Genomic DNA, 16,142 nt, shown 5'->3' on the forward strand with positions numbered 1-16,142 from the left:
TGCAAGTAATAAAAAACAACTTCTGATTCATAGAGTTAGTTATCGAACTAAATTTTTAATGAATGCTCATTATGTTCAAGGTGTGTGTAAAAAACAAAACAAAATAAAACAAAACAATGGACCTTTAAAGCCACACAGACCCGTGTTCAAATTTTCATTGGCTTCACACCTTACAAGTTGAGAAACTGGTGAGACTCATAATGAAGATTTCTGACCTTCAGTGAATCCTCAGAGATTTTGTGTGGAAAAACAGTGAGGAAAACAACAAGAAAATAAACTGAGTTAATGTATTGCTTCACAACAAGTAACCCCCAAATTTAGTAGGTTAAAATAACATTGGTTGATTATGCCACACGATTCTGAAAGTTGTCTGTGTACTTCTAAGTGTTGACTGGTCTCTCCACCTGGTATCTCTACCCTGGATGGTGACCTAGGGTAGTGTTATGTGAGGTGGAAGCCGAAAGTGCAGGGCCACATGATGCCTAGACTCAGGAACTTAAACCATGTTGCTGTGGCCATGTTTCATTGGTCACAAGTCTGGTCAATGAAAGTTAGGGCTGTGGAGAAGAGACTGGGCCTCTTCATGGGGATTGGGAGGGCTGTTGCAAAGTCACATTGCAAAGAGGTATGTGCTGGGATGGGAGGAGTTTGTGATCACTAAACAAAATATAGTATCAAGATGTTTGTTTTAAAGATGCTGAAGAAGATGGTATCTATCAGCCGGTCTGGCAATTTGTTACAGGTGCTCAACCTGTTTTAAGTCCCTTCTTTTCTTCCCTTCAAGAATCGTTCAAAGATGAATGTGAAGGTACAGTCCTAATGGAGCTTAGGTTTGGTGTCATTGTCTGTAATGCATATTTTAAAAGAGCACCTATAGCTGCCTGAAGCTACCAAAGTAGGCTGTGTAACAGCCTTGTGTGATAGGGGAGCCTGGGGGCTCAGTCAGTTAAGTGTCTGCCTTCAGCTCAGGTCATGATTCCAGGGTCCTAAGATCCCTTGCTCAGCAGAGGGCCTGCTTCTCCCTCACCCTCTGCTCATGCTCTCTCTCTCTCTCTCTCTCTCGTAAATAAATAAAATCTTAAAACAAACAAACAAACAAACAAACACACAAACAAAAAACCCCAACCTTGTGTGATAGGATGTTCAGTTAAATTTGAATTTCAGATAAGTAATGAACAATTTTCCAATAAAAGTATGCCTTCCCTTGTTAACAGTTTTGCATATATTCTTCTAGAACTTTCCTGTAAATATTCCAACATACACTTGCAAATCTTTTTTTCCAACCTACACATATAAACCTTAAAAAATGAAATATTTACTTTTATTAGTTGCTCTTTTCCCTTTCTACTTATGTACATTTAGATCTAACTCATTCTTTTGAAAACTGCATATTGTTGCATGGCATGTGCACACCACAGTTTACTTATGTCAACGTTCACTGATGGCTGTGTTATTAGTAATCTTTCTTCATTACGGAAAGTGACACTACATATATCCTTATAGACACATCTTTGTGTATTTCTGAAGTATAAAATCCTAGGATTGGCGCTGTGTTGAAACAGGATATGCCTTGAAACTGGAATGTTAAAATGCCTTCAAAAAGGATATGCCTTGAAACTGGAATGTTAAAATGCCTTCAAAAAGGGTATCATTTAAAATCATCACCAAAAGCATGTGAGAATTCCTATCTCTCTACCTTGCCAGCCATCATTATATTTTTTTAAGATTTTATTTATTTATTCATGAGAGACAGAGAGAGTCAGAGACATAGGCAGAGGGAGAAGCTGGCTCCCTGCAGGGAACCTGATGTGGGACTTGATCCCAGGACCTCAGGATCATGACCTGAACCACAGGCAGACGCTCAACCACTGGGCCATCCAGGCATCTAAGCCATCAATATTTTAACCTTTGCTTATGTAACAGGAGGAATAATCCATTTTCATAGCAAGTAGAGAAACAAATTGGGAGATTTCCTTTAAAAGCACTGAATAAGAGGGAAAGTTATTTAATAAGCAGAAGAACATAGATTGCTTCCTTTCAAAAGGAAATTTGATTTGTAGCTGTTTGAGAAAATAAATGCATGAAATTCAAACCCAACCCCTTGGGTCTGAATACTAAAGTCTAAGAACAGAAGCAGTTACACACAAGAATGGACTGGGAGAGCTGAACTGCATCCCTCATTACTAGCAATACACCCTCATCTGACTTCTTCAATTTATCACCCATACCTTTAAACTTTCCCCACTGTGGAACACACTGTAGGCTTATCATAGTTTCCACTACCCCCTTCAGAACACCACTGCCTTTGTTCTGTTTCCTTTATGCCTCAGAAAGGAAAGGAGTGACCACCCAGAGTGAGGACCACAGACCAAAGATGATAATATGCCCTGATGCATTGGGCAAGAGTTTTCCCATGGTGCTCTTTCTTCTTGCTGCGAAGGGACAGAGCTATTTTATTCCCCTCAACCATCCCCCACCCTGCCCCGTCGCCCCTTGGACTGTCCAGAGAGGATGGGAAATATTACTGTGCAAAAGCCCCAGCAACCCTCACTCCTGTCCAAATAAACCCAATCAAAACCAAGTCAAAGCTGAAACAACTTTCTTCAAGGGAAGAATGTGTATCTTAGAAACTACGCCTTAATGACCTCCCAATTACTGGGACTCGTTAAGGTCTTAACACATTAAAAAAAAAATGTTGTCATCCCCATTTTTCTCTGCTGAAAATTCAGCTGTTCCTTTCCATTCTGAAATCATTAGATTGACTTTAAAAGTTGGAGCAGTATCTTCAAACCATGTTGGGTCAGGAATCCAACATTTACAATGTCCAGGAGACATTACAAGGGAGATCTGACAAAGACGGCAACATTGGAGTTAAGAATGGGAAGAGGAAGAAAGGGATAAGGGAGGGCAACAAATGAGAAAGTATAACCTTGTTTCTATTGACGAGTGTTACCAATGGCGCCCCAGGTACTGTTTCATTTTTGATTGTTCCTCCTCCTACAAACTCAAACTCCTTGCAGACTGGACAATGTCTTATTCATCTTTGTTTTCCCAGCACCCAGCAGGATACCTGACAAACAGTCTGTGCTCAGGAAATATTTTTTTGGCCTGAGTCAAGCCACACTAGACTATTACTGAACATTTTAAAGTTTAAATTTCAAAGCTAGTCTCTGGGCAGAGGTATGTTTGTGGCCAGGAGACTTCTATAGATAAGCCTTTAAGTTGATCAGGGTGCTTGTGAAAGATACAGATTCCTGGGCCCCACCCCAGAGATTCCAATCCCGATGGTCTGGGGTGGGTGGGTGGGGCCCTGGGAATCTGCAGTTTTAACAGATGCCTCAGGTGCTTCTGATACAGCTTGGGAACCTAAGGCAGCTTGTAAACCGGCACATCAGATGCCATAAGCCCTGGAATTTCCCTGGTATATCTTTGAATGGCCCTGGTAGTTTAGACTTTGTGCCTTGCCGCTTGATCAGAAAAGGACATCTGACCATACTGACATGTAAATTTACCAAAGAAATTACTAGAAGAGCGGTCACAGTGGACCAAGATTCCTAAGAATCTCGGGTTTCAAATATGTTCAGTCTTCTTGGTGGGTCTGCATATTTTTGAGAGCTTCAAGTGTCTAGTGCAGCGAGGAACCTAATGGGGGAGATATTTGGAGGAAAACCAATCAAGATGTGCTTACCTGCCTGAGGGGGCCTGCTGAACCTGTTAACTGCTCACAGATCGTTAGCCTTTTGAAGGAGATGGATCAAGGAGAGGAAAGGTTTCTATGTGTTAACAGGAAAACAAAATGTTACTACACACACGAGGTGTTCAAGTTTTCTAATAAATGTCCATGAAAACTAGGCTGAGATATGGGGGACAAAAACCTGTTAACCGAGTCTGCAAATGTGAGCTCACTGGGCAGAAATTCATAATGGGCTCAAAGGGTAGGTGCCCCTGATCCGAGGTCAGTAATCTGGGATGAATGGCTAGGATTGTTAATCGCCACACTTGTAATTACACGGCAGCATCGCCTCTGCCCACATACGGGGATCCACCCGCAGTCAGGGACCCAACCTGAATCAAGACTGCGCAGCCAGAAGAACACATGGAAAATAACAGAAAGCAGGAGAGCGCTTGTGTGGTACTTCATGGGTTTCTTTGTTCAGCAGAAGCTCTGAGAGGAAGGTGGGTTTCTTTGCTGCCATCAGCGCCACACAGAGAAGTGAACTCTGGCCAGAGTGGTGGCGGGACCTACCCAGGAACCCCTAGACGGTAGAGGTGGTGCCCCAAGGGTCAACCTCTCCTGTCCTCCCCTACCACAGGGACGCAACGGGAACAATACCACACAGATGTCTGTTAGGGACTCTGCTTGGCCCTCGCCATACCCCTTCCATTTCGGCGAGGCAGACATGCACCTCCCTTCTACACGGGAGGCAAATGAGGCGAAAAAGTGTCTTGACACATCTGCAGGGCAGTAAAAGGCGGCGTGTGGAGGTGGAGCCCAGACCCGACTGCACTGGTCGGAGGCGCAGATAAGGCTCGGCGAGCGGGGCCTGCAAGGCAAGGATGAAAGCCCGGCCCGCCGCGGAGCGCTTGCAGGTAGGCAGGGCGGCCCGGGGCTGGCGGGGCCAAAGGGCCTCAGGCCGGGCACCCGAGGTGCGCCCAGGGGCCCCGGGCGGGGCGGGTGGGGCCGGTCGCGCCCGTATCTCGCAGGGATCTAGAATAGCTGGCACTTACGAAACACCGGCTGTCCAGTCCCCGGGTCCGCGCCCGATTATCATCTCCGCGGTTTCGGCTCGCGGAGGCAGGGCGGCCAGTGAGGGGCAGGCCCCGCAGCCCCGGCCGCAGGAGCTGGAATGGGGCCAGCGCGGAGGTGGCGGCCGGGCGGAAACCTAACGGGGCGCGGGGTCCAGCGCAGGGCGGGGGCGCGTCCCCGGAGAGGAGGCAGCGCGGCGGCTCGGCGGGCGGCGGGCGAGCCGGGACGCGGCGGGAGCCCGGCGGGGAGGGCAGACGGCGCAGCCCCGAGCGGCGGGGGGCGCGTCCGGCCGGCGGGGACCGAGGCGGCGGAGCAGCGCCCCGCGCGGGAGTCCGGGAGCGATGAGAGTGCAGCTCAAGGTGAGCGCCGGCGCCGGCCCGGGGTCCTGGGGATCCGAGCGGGGGTCCGAGCCGGGGTCCGAGCGGGGGTCCGAGCCGGGGTCCGAGCGGGGGTCCGAGCGGGGGTCCGAGCGGGGGTCCGAGCCGGGGTCCGAGCCGGGGTCCGAGCGGGGGTCCGAGCCGGGGTCCGAGCGGGGGTCCGAGCCGGGGTCCGAGCCGGGGTCCGAGCGGGGGTCCGAGCCGGGATCCGAGCCGGGATCCGAGCGGGGGTCCGAGCCGGGGTCCGAGCGGGGGTCCGAGCGGGGGTCCGAGCCGGGGTCCGAGCCGGGGTCCGAGCGGGGGTCCGAGCCGGGATCCGAGCCGGGATCCGAGCGGGGATCCGAGCCGGGATCCGAGCAGGGGTCCGAGCCGGGGTCCGAGCGGACGCCGCGGTCCCGCCTCGCCCTCCCGAGGCAGCCGGACCTCAGGCTGGCGGTGGCGGAGCTCCCCGGCCTGGCCCGGCACGCCCGTGTGCGGAGAAGTGACATTTACTGCGCGCCCCGTAGTGCTCGGCGTGCCTCGCTCGGTCCCCGCCGGCTGTTAGGCGCACCGCCCGCCCGCCCCGGAGCCGCATCTCCTGCCTTAGCACGCCCGCTCCGCCGCTAACTAGGACCCTGAGCAAGTTGCTTAAACCGCGTGCTTCTGCTTCCCCGTCTGGAAAATGGGAGAGTAATACCTATAATTCCAAGATGAAAGCAGATGCCATCTATGCCGGGTACTTAGAAAGCAGTGCCCGGCAGACCTGGCGGGCTGCACGAGCCTGTGGTTGTTACCACCCCACCTTGGCAGGAACCTGCGGCGTCTGGCATCGCCCCTCCCTTCATCCCACCTCCCAGGTTTACCGGCGAGGAAAACGCAGCTCGGGGAGGAAAATAAGGATTTGAACCCAGGGCAGTGGTTTGGAACACTAAGAATGCGGGTATTCCATCCGCACAGGGGATTTTGATCATTCCTTCCTGGGGACAAGGGGGTCACCCCTAACTGCCGAGGTGGGAGCCGGGTTCCTCCATTTCTTTCCCCGGTGTAAAGTTTTTTTTTAATTTTTAAAAATTTTTATTTACTTATGATAGTCACAGAAAGAGAGAGAGAGGCAGAGACACAGGCAGAGGGAGAAGCAGGCTCCATGCTCCGGGAGCCCGATGTGGGACTCGATCCCGGGTCTCCAGGATCGCGCCCTGGGCCAAAGGCAGGCGCCAAACCGCTGCGCCACCCAGGGATCCCCCCGATGTAAAGTTTTGATGTGAATTTTCCATCTGCTTTGGTTTCTACCACAACTGGTAAAGCATTAAATAATCTGGCTAGACTGACATTCGGGTTTGGCTGCAAGAATCTGGACATTTCTTACCCCCCCCCCCTTTTCCCCCACCAGCCCCTATCTTCTAGGAATTAGTAGATCATTCCAGATGAAACTCCGCATGAGCCTGCTTTTGGGGGCCAAAATTAGGGACTAGTACTTTAGTATTAAGCTTGCCTTGATAGACAAGGGTATGTAATGGCACTTTGAGTTGATTGTACCCCGGCGGAGAAGGAAAAGATCCAGACAACACACTGGTGATTTGCCACAAATGTTGCTCTTATCTTGACTATTTACCATTTTCTGTCTTGGCTCATGGTTTTGGCAGGGCCTCCATGTCAGAACTAACTGTCAAGGGCTTGGTAAATATTGGACCTGAAATATGTCTCACCTCTTTTTCTTTCTCCCTGGGTTTTTCAATCCTGGGTGTTCAGGATGGCTGAACAGCCCCCACACTCTTAGAGTGATTTTCATTACACTTCTGTAGACTCATTCCATGTTAGAACTCCCACATGTCCATCCTCCCTGTAACTCAGTTATTTCTTCATGTCCCATCAGAAATCTACCAACTATTTCCTATTAAAAAAAAAAAAAATCAGGGGCACCTGGGTGGCACAGTCAGTTAAGTGTCTGCCTTCAGCTCAGGTCCTGATCCTGGGGTCCTGGGATTAAGCCGGAAGTCAGGCTCCCTGCTCAGTAGGGAGTCTACTTTTCCCACTTCCCTCTGTGGCTCCCCCTTGCTCATGCTCTCTCTCTCTCTCTCTCTCTGCCAAATAAGTAAACTAAAAATTAAAATCTTTAAAAGAAAATCATTCTTAGGTAAGATATTCTAATATGGGTCTTAGTTGTGCTTTTTTCCCCTTTTTTACTTCCTAGTTTTATTGAAGTTGTATAATAGTCAACTTCAAATAATTCCATAAGATCTGTTACTAAAAACAGCAGAACCCTCAATCATTTCCAGCTTTTCTGAAAGAGCAATAACATTCATCTCTTTAGCTTGTTGGTACTTACTCATGCCTCTAAAATAATACTTATGTGAGTCCTTCTTGATTTCTCAGGTGTAGCCATGCTTTACCTTTCCAGATGGGATATAAGGTTTAGATTTCCTTTGCATTCCTGCATCTGCCATTCACATGATCCTTCCTGTTCCTACCATCTACAGAATACAGTTATCCATAATTTTTAGTTAGGTCAATATTTAGTCTGGTCAACATTATTATGCCTTCCTACACATACACTATTAAAAGCTGAATTATGTAGTATATGATTACTCCTCCCTTCTAACTTTTGTTTTCCTCCAGGAGTGTCTGGTGTGTGTTTCCAGAATTTTCTATGGAGTTTTCACTAATTTAACTGACAAGTTTTTGCCAGTTGCCTAAATCTTCTCTCAAGATCATCCTGTGTAATACGCATTTTAACCAATTTTATTCTGAGTACAGCTTTCTGACCTGCATTACCTATCCAGACTGATTGGTCTTGATGCTGGATGCACAGCTATTACTTTGGGCTCTGTCTTCAGTATCATCATGGGGATTTCCTTTCCCTCTGTTACACTGGTTCGTGTTTCTTATATCCCATGTCCTCATGATTTTTTTCCATCATTTCGGTGGAATACCTTTTCCAGTTGCACTCTGAGAAAGGATGCACACGAAGTACGTTGAATTGATGTATTGTTATGACAAATTATCCTTGCAGACTTTTTTTTTCCTTAAAAACGTTCTGCTAACAATGCAAAAATAATTTCTTGTGGTAAATAATTCAAGCACTATTAATAGAAATTCCAAGAGTTCCCTTTTTGTCCCTCATCCTCATCTCTTTCCAATCCAGAGGTATTCAAAGTGTTGGATTTGGAACATTCAATCATTCTTTGGATTCATTCAGTCAACAGATATTTATGAATTTATGAGTGCCAACTAGGTGCTAAGACCTGTTCCAGAACTTAGGAATATATAGTGAACAAAACTTATTTTTGAGCTGGAGAGGAATGGTGTGATGCTTCTCGATGCTGGAATTGAGTCCACTGCAGCTTTGGCTAGCTTATTTTTCTTCTGGAATATGAACATCATATAATCAAGGCTCTCTTTGTCTCTGTCTCTTTTTCTTTCTCAGTATAAAATCATGACCACTACAAATTAAACTTCATAACTTGCCATTAGAGCAACATCATCATACCCCTGAGATGTAGAAATAGTTTTCTGAATGGATAAATGAAATGTGGTGTGTTTACATATACACATGTACTCACACACACAATGGAATATTTAGCCTTTAAAGAGGAAAGAAATCCTGACACATGCTACAACATGGATGGACCTTAAAGATGTTATGCTAATAGGCAATCATCAAAAGATGAATATTGTATGATTCCACATATATAAGTTATATAAAGTAGTCCAATTTGTAGAAAGAAAAAGTAGAGTGTAGGTTGTCAGAGGCTGGGGGGAGAGGGAAATGAGTTATTTAATGGGTGTAAAGTTTCAGATTTGCAGGATGAGAGTTCAGGAGATTGGTTGCACAAATGTGTGAATATGCTTAACAGTACTAACCTGCACACTTAAAAAAGTAGTCAAGATGGTAAATTCTATATTATGTGTATTTTGCCACAATTAAATAAGCAAACAGACAAGCAAAAAGAAACAAAATGCACATAAACTCCATAATGGGATTCTTCCTTGAATCTGATGAGGATGATTGAATCTACTTGCAGCTAGGTTCAGCTCCTGCCTGGAATCCAGGATTTTCAGGGTGTGTGCAAGGTGTAGCAATGGATTGCCCTGGGAACTTTCTTTTGATGCACTTAGCACCAGAACGTTTGGTAGGTTCCATTGTTGGGGTGGCCTAATGCTGCTCTCCCTTTCTTTCCGTGGTATTTCCATATCTCTGGGGAAGAGGTCCTCGGTTATTTATAGTACAGATAAACTGAGACTACTTCAGAGTGCCATGACCAGTTATGCAATTGGGAGCAGTGAGAAGTGGTAGTTTTGTTTGGCTTAGAGGTTACATTCTTTTTCTGAGTCTGCAAGCATGTGCCTCTTGAGAGCCTCCTGATCCATTTCCATTGGAAACGAAGATGTTGACTTGGTAGCACAGGCAGGTGCCTTCCCCAGCGCTGGTTTCCCTGCATTTTCCATGTCGGCGTTCCTTTACAATCCCCTTTGGAGTGATCCTGTGCTATATGCTGGATCCCAGTCTTGAAATGCTCCAGGACTGCATAGCGGTCAGGTATCCCAGGACTTGCTACAGTGCTGGGCGTGTTGACTGGAAAGATTGGCCGGGTGAATTTGGTTGTGCTTTGTTCTACCTCTCTCTAAGCTATATATGGCCAACATATAGAATTTTATTCCAGGGGCACCTGGGTGTCTCAGTTGGTTAAGCATCCAACTCTTGGTTTCAGCTCTGGTCATGATCTCAGGGTTGTGAGACCAAGCCCTGCATCACTAGGCCTGGAACCTGCTTGGGATTCCCTCTCTCTCCCTCTGCTCCCCCGGCCCCCCTAAAAAACAAACAAACAAACAAACATAGAATTTTCTTCCAGGCAAACTCAAAGCCCAGTGGGATGAATGACTGGGCAACCAAAGTTCTCTCTGCATTTTGCTGATTGTAGATTCAGAGCTTCTAATAATGGTCATTTTTGATGTGAGCAAACCACCTGGTCCAGGGGTGGAAACATTCCTGTCAGAAACTTCTGTTTTCTGTAATAGGTGTGTGAGGTGACCTTGGAGAAAGTACACTTCCTTGGGATTTTATTCCCCTGCCATGTGTGCAAGATTAACATTCTTTTTATCTTTCCTAGTGTTGGAGTGTGTTGGGATATGGGCCAGGAGGGCCCCCTCAAATTGCCCATAGCAACTAAAGACACTTAGAGCTAGGCAAAACTTTCCTTGTGATTAGATTATAGAGCCTGATTATCACCATTTTGGAATGTCTGGCATGTTTTTTATCACTGGTTTTCCTTAGGTATAATCAAAAAGGGACAGAATGTGGTAATTAATTCTCTAGAAGTATCAGCAGGAAGGTGAGAAGAGTAATAAAGGGAATAGTTGGAAAAAGTAGTTTTACTGCTGGCTGCATGCCCTTCTGCCTTAGGCAAGCTACCTCAGTTTCCTTAACAGTAAAGCAAATACCACTATTCATTGGCTACCTCCTTCCAAGAGCTGTGAATGGGTTTTGAGGAAGCAATTCCTTTGAAAATTCAGTAAAAGACATGGATCAGGAGCTCAAAAACTCAAATTCAAAAACCAGGCCTGCTGGGGACTCAGGTTCGCTGAGTCAGTGTAAGCACAGTTACAGGTCAGTGTAAGCACTGAGCGAACATGGCTGCCCACAGTTGGCCCCAACTGACTGTTGGCCAAGTTGAAACACAAGCCCGCATTCCAGAAATGCAGCATCTGGCAATTGTAATAGAAAATGCAGATACATAGATTCTTTCTTGAGTGTGAAACCTCGTGGTTTTCACATTTCATTAGTTACTTCAGAAGATTTTTGAAAAAACTTTGCCAGTTGAATAAAACACATTTTTGGTCTGCTTTCCGCCTGTGGGCTGTTATTTACACAAATACAGTAGTCCCTTCTTATCTGTGGTTCTGTTTTCTGTGGTTTCCCTCAACCAATCTGGAAGCAGATAATCCTCCTTCCAACAAGTCATCATGAGGTTAAGTAGTTTCTCACTCCATCAGTGCCTCCGTCATTCAGCTCATTCAGCTCACTTCATGTCCTCACACAGTCATTTTATCATCCCACATCATCATCATGGTCATAAGGATGAGTTTATACAATAAGATTTTGAAGGAGAGAGACCACATTTATATAACTTATTGTAATTGCTTCTTATTAGTTATCATTGTCCCTAATTTATAAATTAAACTTTATTTTTTTATATCTATTTTAGCATTCTATTTTATATTTTAGATTTTAATTATGGTAAGCAGTCTTCTCTTTTTCTTTTTTTATAGTTTATATTTTAAAATCCAAATTCAATTAACATATATTGTATTATTAGTTTCAGAGGCAGAGGTCAATGCTCATTACATCATGTGCCCTCCTTAATGTCCATCACCTAGTTAACCCCTCCCCTATCCCTTTCCCCTCCAGCAACCCTCAGTTTGTTTTCTATGATTAAGAGTGTCTTATGGTTTGTCTCCCTCTCTGATTTCATCTTGTTTTACTTTTTCCTCTCTTCTCCTATGATCCTGTTTTGTTTCTTAGATTCCACATATGACTGAGATCACATAATTGTCTTTCTCTGATTGACTTATTTCACTTGGCATAATACCTCCTAGTTACGTCCCACATTGTTGCAAATGGCAAGATTTCATTTTTTGATGGCTGAGTAGTATTCCACTGAATATGTATACCACATCTTTTTTATCCATTCATCTGTCCATGGATATGTGGGCTCTTCCATAGTTTGGCTACTGTGGACATTGTTGCTATAAACATTGGGGTGCAGGTGCCCCTTTTTGGATCACTACATTTGTAATTTTGAGGTAAATCTCTAGTAGTGCAATTGCTGGGTCTATTGTAGCTCTATTTTCAACTTTTAAATTAAACTTTATCATAGGTATGTTTGTACAGGAAAAAAATATAGCATACATAGTCATTTCTATCTGTTCTTTTAGGCATTCACTGGGAGTCTTGGAACGTATCCCTCATGGATGGCGGGGGCGGGGGGGCTGCTGCAGTTTTCTGTGATGGGTCAGTCTTTCTCTTTGCCTATGCTGCTCCCCACTTAATTTTTGGGTTATAATTCACCTATCACTTGATTGATTGATTTATAAGTAGTCTTCATGCCCAATGTGGGGCTTAAATTCACAACCCTGAGATCAAGGGTTGTATTCCCTATCACCTGAGCCAGCTAGGCACCCCTAATTCACCTAAAGTATACAATTTAATGGCTTTTAGTAAACTCGCAGAATTGCACATCTATCAGCACAGTCAATTTTAGAGCATATTTATCATCTCTAAGAGAAATCCCACACCCCTTAGCTGTCAACCCTTAGTCCCTCTATCCTCACCAGCCCTAGGCAACCACTGATCTACTTTCTGCCAAGTATAGATCTGCCTGTTCTGGGCTATTTTGTATAGACAGACACATACAATATGTAATCCCTTTTATCTAGTTTCTTTCATTTATCATGATATTTTCAAAATTCATCCATGTAGCATGTTATCAGTACTTCATTTTTTGGTATCGCTGAGTAATATACCATATCATATTTAATTTGTCCATCAGCTGATGGACATTTGGATTGTTTTTTGATCTTTGGCTATAGTGAATAACATTGATGTGAATATCTGTATACAAGTTTTTGTGTGGACTTACAGGTTCATTTCTCTTAGGTAGGTACCTAGAAGTGGACTTGGTAATTCTATGTTTAGCCTTTTGAGGAACTGCCAGACAGTTTTCCAAAGAGACTGTGCCATTTTATATTCTCATGAACAATGTATATGATAGTTTCAATTTCTCCCCATACCTTATTCTTACTTTTTGATTATAGTCATCCCAGTGGCTGTGAAGAGGTACCTCACTGTGGTTTAGATTTTCATTTCCCCAATGACTAATGATGTTGAGAATCTTCATGTGTTTATTGGCCATTTGTATGCCCTCTTTGGAGAACTATTTGTTCAGATCCTTTGTGTGGCACTTATTTTTGACCCAACTCTTGGGATTTTTCTCCTGATAAATGCACATTTCACGTCTACACAAAAGGGGGATATGTTCTAAGAACCCCCCCCAGTGAATACTCGAAACTGTGGTTAGTATGAAACCCAATACATACTATTTTTTCCTATATGTACATACCTATGATAAAGTTTAATTTTTAAATTAGGGATAGTAAAAGATGACTATCAATAGCTAATAAAGTTATGTGAATATGGTCTCTTTCAAAATATCTTATCATACTGTTCTTAACCTTCTTGTGATGTGAGATGAAGTGAGATGAATGAAGTAGGCATTGTGACATAGCGTTAAGCTACTATTGATCTGAAGATTTGTTAGACTGCAACTGACTGAAGGTAACTGAAACCATGGACAAAGGGGCACTACTGTACACAGTTTCTAGGAGTTCATGATCCTCTTAATATTTCTCTATGTATCTGAGGATACTTACAGAAAGCATGCCAAATAGCAGGAGTTTTTCTGGGAATTTCATAAGCTTGATCTTATGTTATCTACTCTATTATCAACCTCATGGGATTCATGTGAGGATCAAATATTCAGGAAAGTGATTTGTAAATATTAAAACACTCTACAGCTTCAGGGATTGCTGCAGGTACAATCTCTATAGGTAAGTGAGAGTGAAATGAAGTGGTTAAGTCTCCATGAACTGGAGACTGCCCATATTTGAATCCCAGTATCACTTTTATAAGCCATTGTGTTTTGGGGCAATCATTCAACTTCTCTGATTCAGTGTCTTCATTTGTAAAATGGAGATAATAACTGACCTACTTCCCATATTTTCTTGGGCAGTTAACATAAAGTATTTTGTCTTGTGCAGGTGGGTGCACAGAAAGTGCTGAATAAATTGTTACCCTGCTGCTGTGGACTAAGTGTTTGTCTCCCAAAATATATATGTTGAAGTCCTAATCTCTTATGATGGTATTTGGAGGTGGAGCCTTTCGGAGGTAATTAGGTCTTGAGGGAGGAGCCTTCTTGGTTGGGATTGATACCATTATAAGAAGACACACAGAAGAGATGATCTCTGTTTACCATGTGAAAATACAGTGAGAGAGTAACTATTGTAAACCAGGAAGATGACTCTCACCAGAGCTCGACCATGTGGGCACCCTGATCTTGGACTTCTGTTCCCTGGAACTGTGAGAAATAAATGTTTGTTGTATAAACCATCCAGTGTATGGAATTCTGTTTATAGTAGCCCAAACTGACTAAGATAGCTGCTATTAATATTATCTTAAATGGAACTAGACATATTATCTTATAGTGGGACATATCTTATTTTTTGTAATATATTTTTCATAATATATCATATATATTTTGCAATTAGTGAGGTTTTTTGCAATTATTTTTTTAAAGATTTTATTTGAGAGAGAGGGAGAGAAGGAGAGCACAGAGGAAGAGTGAGAGGGAGATGCAGACTCTCTGCTGAGCAGGAAACCCGACATGGGGCTCAATCCCAGGATCCTGAGATCATGACCTGAGACAAAAGGCAGATGCTTAACCAAGTGAGCCACCCAGGCACCTGAGCAGGTTGATCTTTGAATATGGAACTATCTTCCTTCCTTCTGGAGAAAATAGATGTCCTCCATTGATCTTTTAAAGACGTTTTTGTAAATTAAATCTTATAGTCTTAGGAAAGAGAATTTTACTCCCAGAAGAATTAAGTCCATAGGGTACTTTATAGATCCTTGGCCTAGATAGTTAATTATCTCCAAACTTTGTCACTACTGTTAGGGTCTGCTTTAAAGTGATTAAAAAACAAAAACCAAAACAGAACAAAAAAAAAAACAAAGAGAAGAGGGTCCAAAGTCTTAAAATTTAAACTTTCTAAAATTTGTTAGTGTTTATGCCAGCAAAGTAGGAGGAAATGGTCATTCGGCTTAAGACTTTGTAGGTCGGATCTTTGCTCTTGAATGTAATAAACAGGCAAACCATTCAGTCTCATATTTTGGTCTCTTGAGCTGGTAGCCACTGGCCTTAAGAGGGAAACCACATTCTTGAGAAGCAACTCGTAGAGAGGAGACTTTTCAGATAGAAATTGCATCTTGCTAGCTGGTATTTGGGTTCAGGAAATATGGAATGTCATAGGTGAGAGGTAAAGCCTGGGAGCCATTTACCCAAGAGAGCCTCTACTCTGTGGAATCTTCTTGATGTCAGAGTCTATCATCAAGTTTAGCTGAAGGGAAAAGGTCTATGAGGTTCAATCTACCAGAGAGTCTCTGAAAGTTCCTGGGATACTGATGTTTTGTAAGTTTTGTTCTTTGACCTACAGACAATGTGTGTGTGTGTGTGTGTGTGTGTGTGTGTGTGTGTGTGTAGCTTGAGTTTTGTTAAAGAAAAAATTTTCACGATCCTTGTTAAAGATAGTAAGGAAGACCTTATTCAAGAGGGTTTGTTCCAGTGGGGGTTTTGCAGTAGGCCAGAGAGATGGGGCTCAACTCCAAGTACAGCAAGAAGAGGAGATTTACAGCCAAGGAGTAGGGTAGAGGTCAGTGGGTGGAAAATTGCGAGAGAAAACATCAAAGCCAGAAGGATTCTTGCTAGACCAACTCAACAGGATTCTTGCTGAAGGCAGGCCAGAGTGATCAGATACCAAGGGTGGGGGATTTTCACTAACTGACCCAGCAGAATCTTGCTAAAACTGCATTAGCGGGACCAAGAACAGAGCCCAAGGTTGGTACCTAGTCAGAAAAAGGACTCAAGTCAGAAAGAGCCTGAATCAAGTTCGGTCAAGGAGAGAGTCTTGAACAGTTTGAAACATGAGGTGACTAAGGTAGGCTATTCCTCCTTATGTAATACAATCATGAAATACTGTGAGCATTTGAGTGACACATCCTTAAAAGAGAAAAGCTGCTTTTCTTTAGTTTAATCCTTTTTTTAATAATTGCCTTTTAATTAAAATAATTATGGGTCATTTCAAGGTCTTTTCTTTATGGATATAATACATTTCTTTCCATTTTACAATTTAAGAAATTTCTTTAATTTAAGAAATTAAATCCAGAAGAAACATCTTGGTGGACTGAAACTCCGTGAAAAGGGAAAACT

At 43.7% G+C, this 16,142-nt stretch overlaps 1 protein-coding gene across 3 annotated transcripts in view; it reads left to right on the forward strand.

Moving 5' to 3' along the window:
• Nucleotides 1–4,151: 4,151 nt before the first annotated feature.
• The window catches only part of TRPM6 (transient receptor potential cation channel subfamily M member 6), a 133,123-nt gene continuing 121,132 nt past the window's right edge, over nucleotides 4,152–16,142 (forward strand). Inside the window, exon 1 of one of the 3 annotated variants that reach the window (XM_072837785.1) lies at nucleotides 4,152–4,590. In XM_072837785.1, the coding sequence (XP_072693886.1) occupies nucleotides 4,558–4,590 (33 nt within the window). In that variant the 5' untranslated portion in view covers nucleotides 4,152–4,557. Of the gene's footprint in view, nucleotides 4,591–5,047; nucleotides 5,107–16,142 lie in introns of those variants that run through there. The other 2 variants (XM_072837774.1, XM_072837793.1) reach the window with 2 other exon arrangements.

This window comes from Canis lupus, chromosome 1 (genome assembly GCF_048164855.1).
Source record: "Canis lupus baileyi chromosome 1, mCanLup2.hap1, whole genome shotgun sequence".
In the NCBI taxonomy this organism is placed as follows: domain Eukaryota; kingdom Metazoa; phylum Chordata; class Mammalia; order Carnivora; family Canidae; genus Canis; species Canis lupus.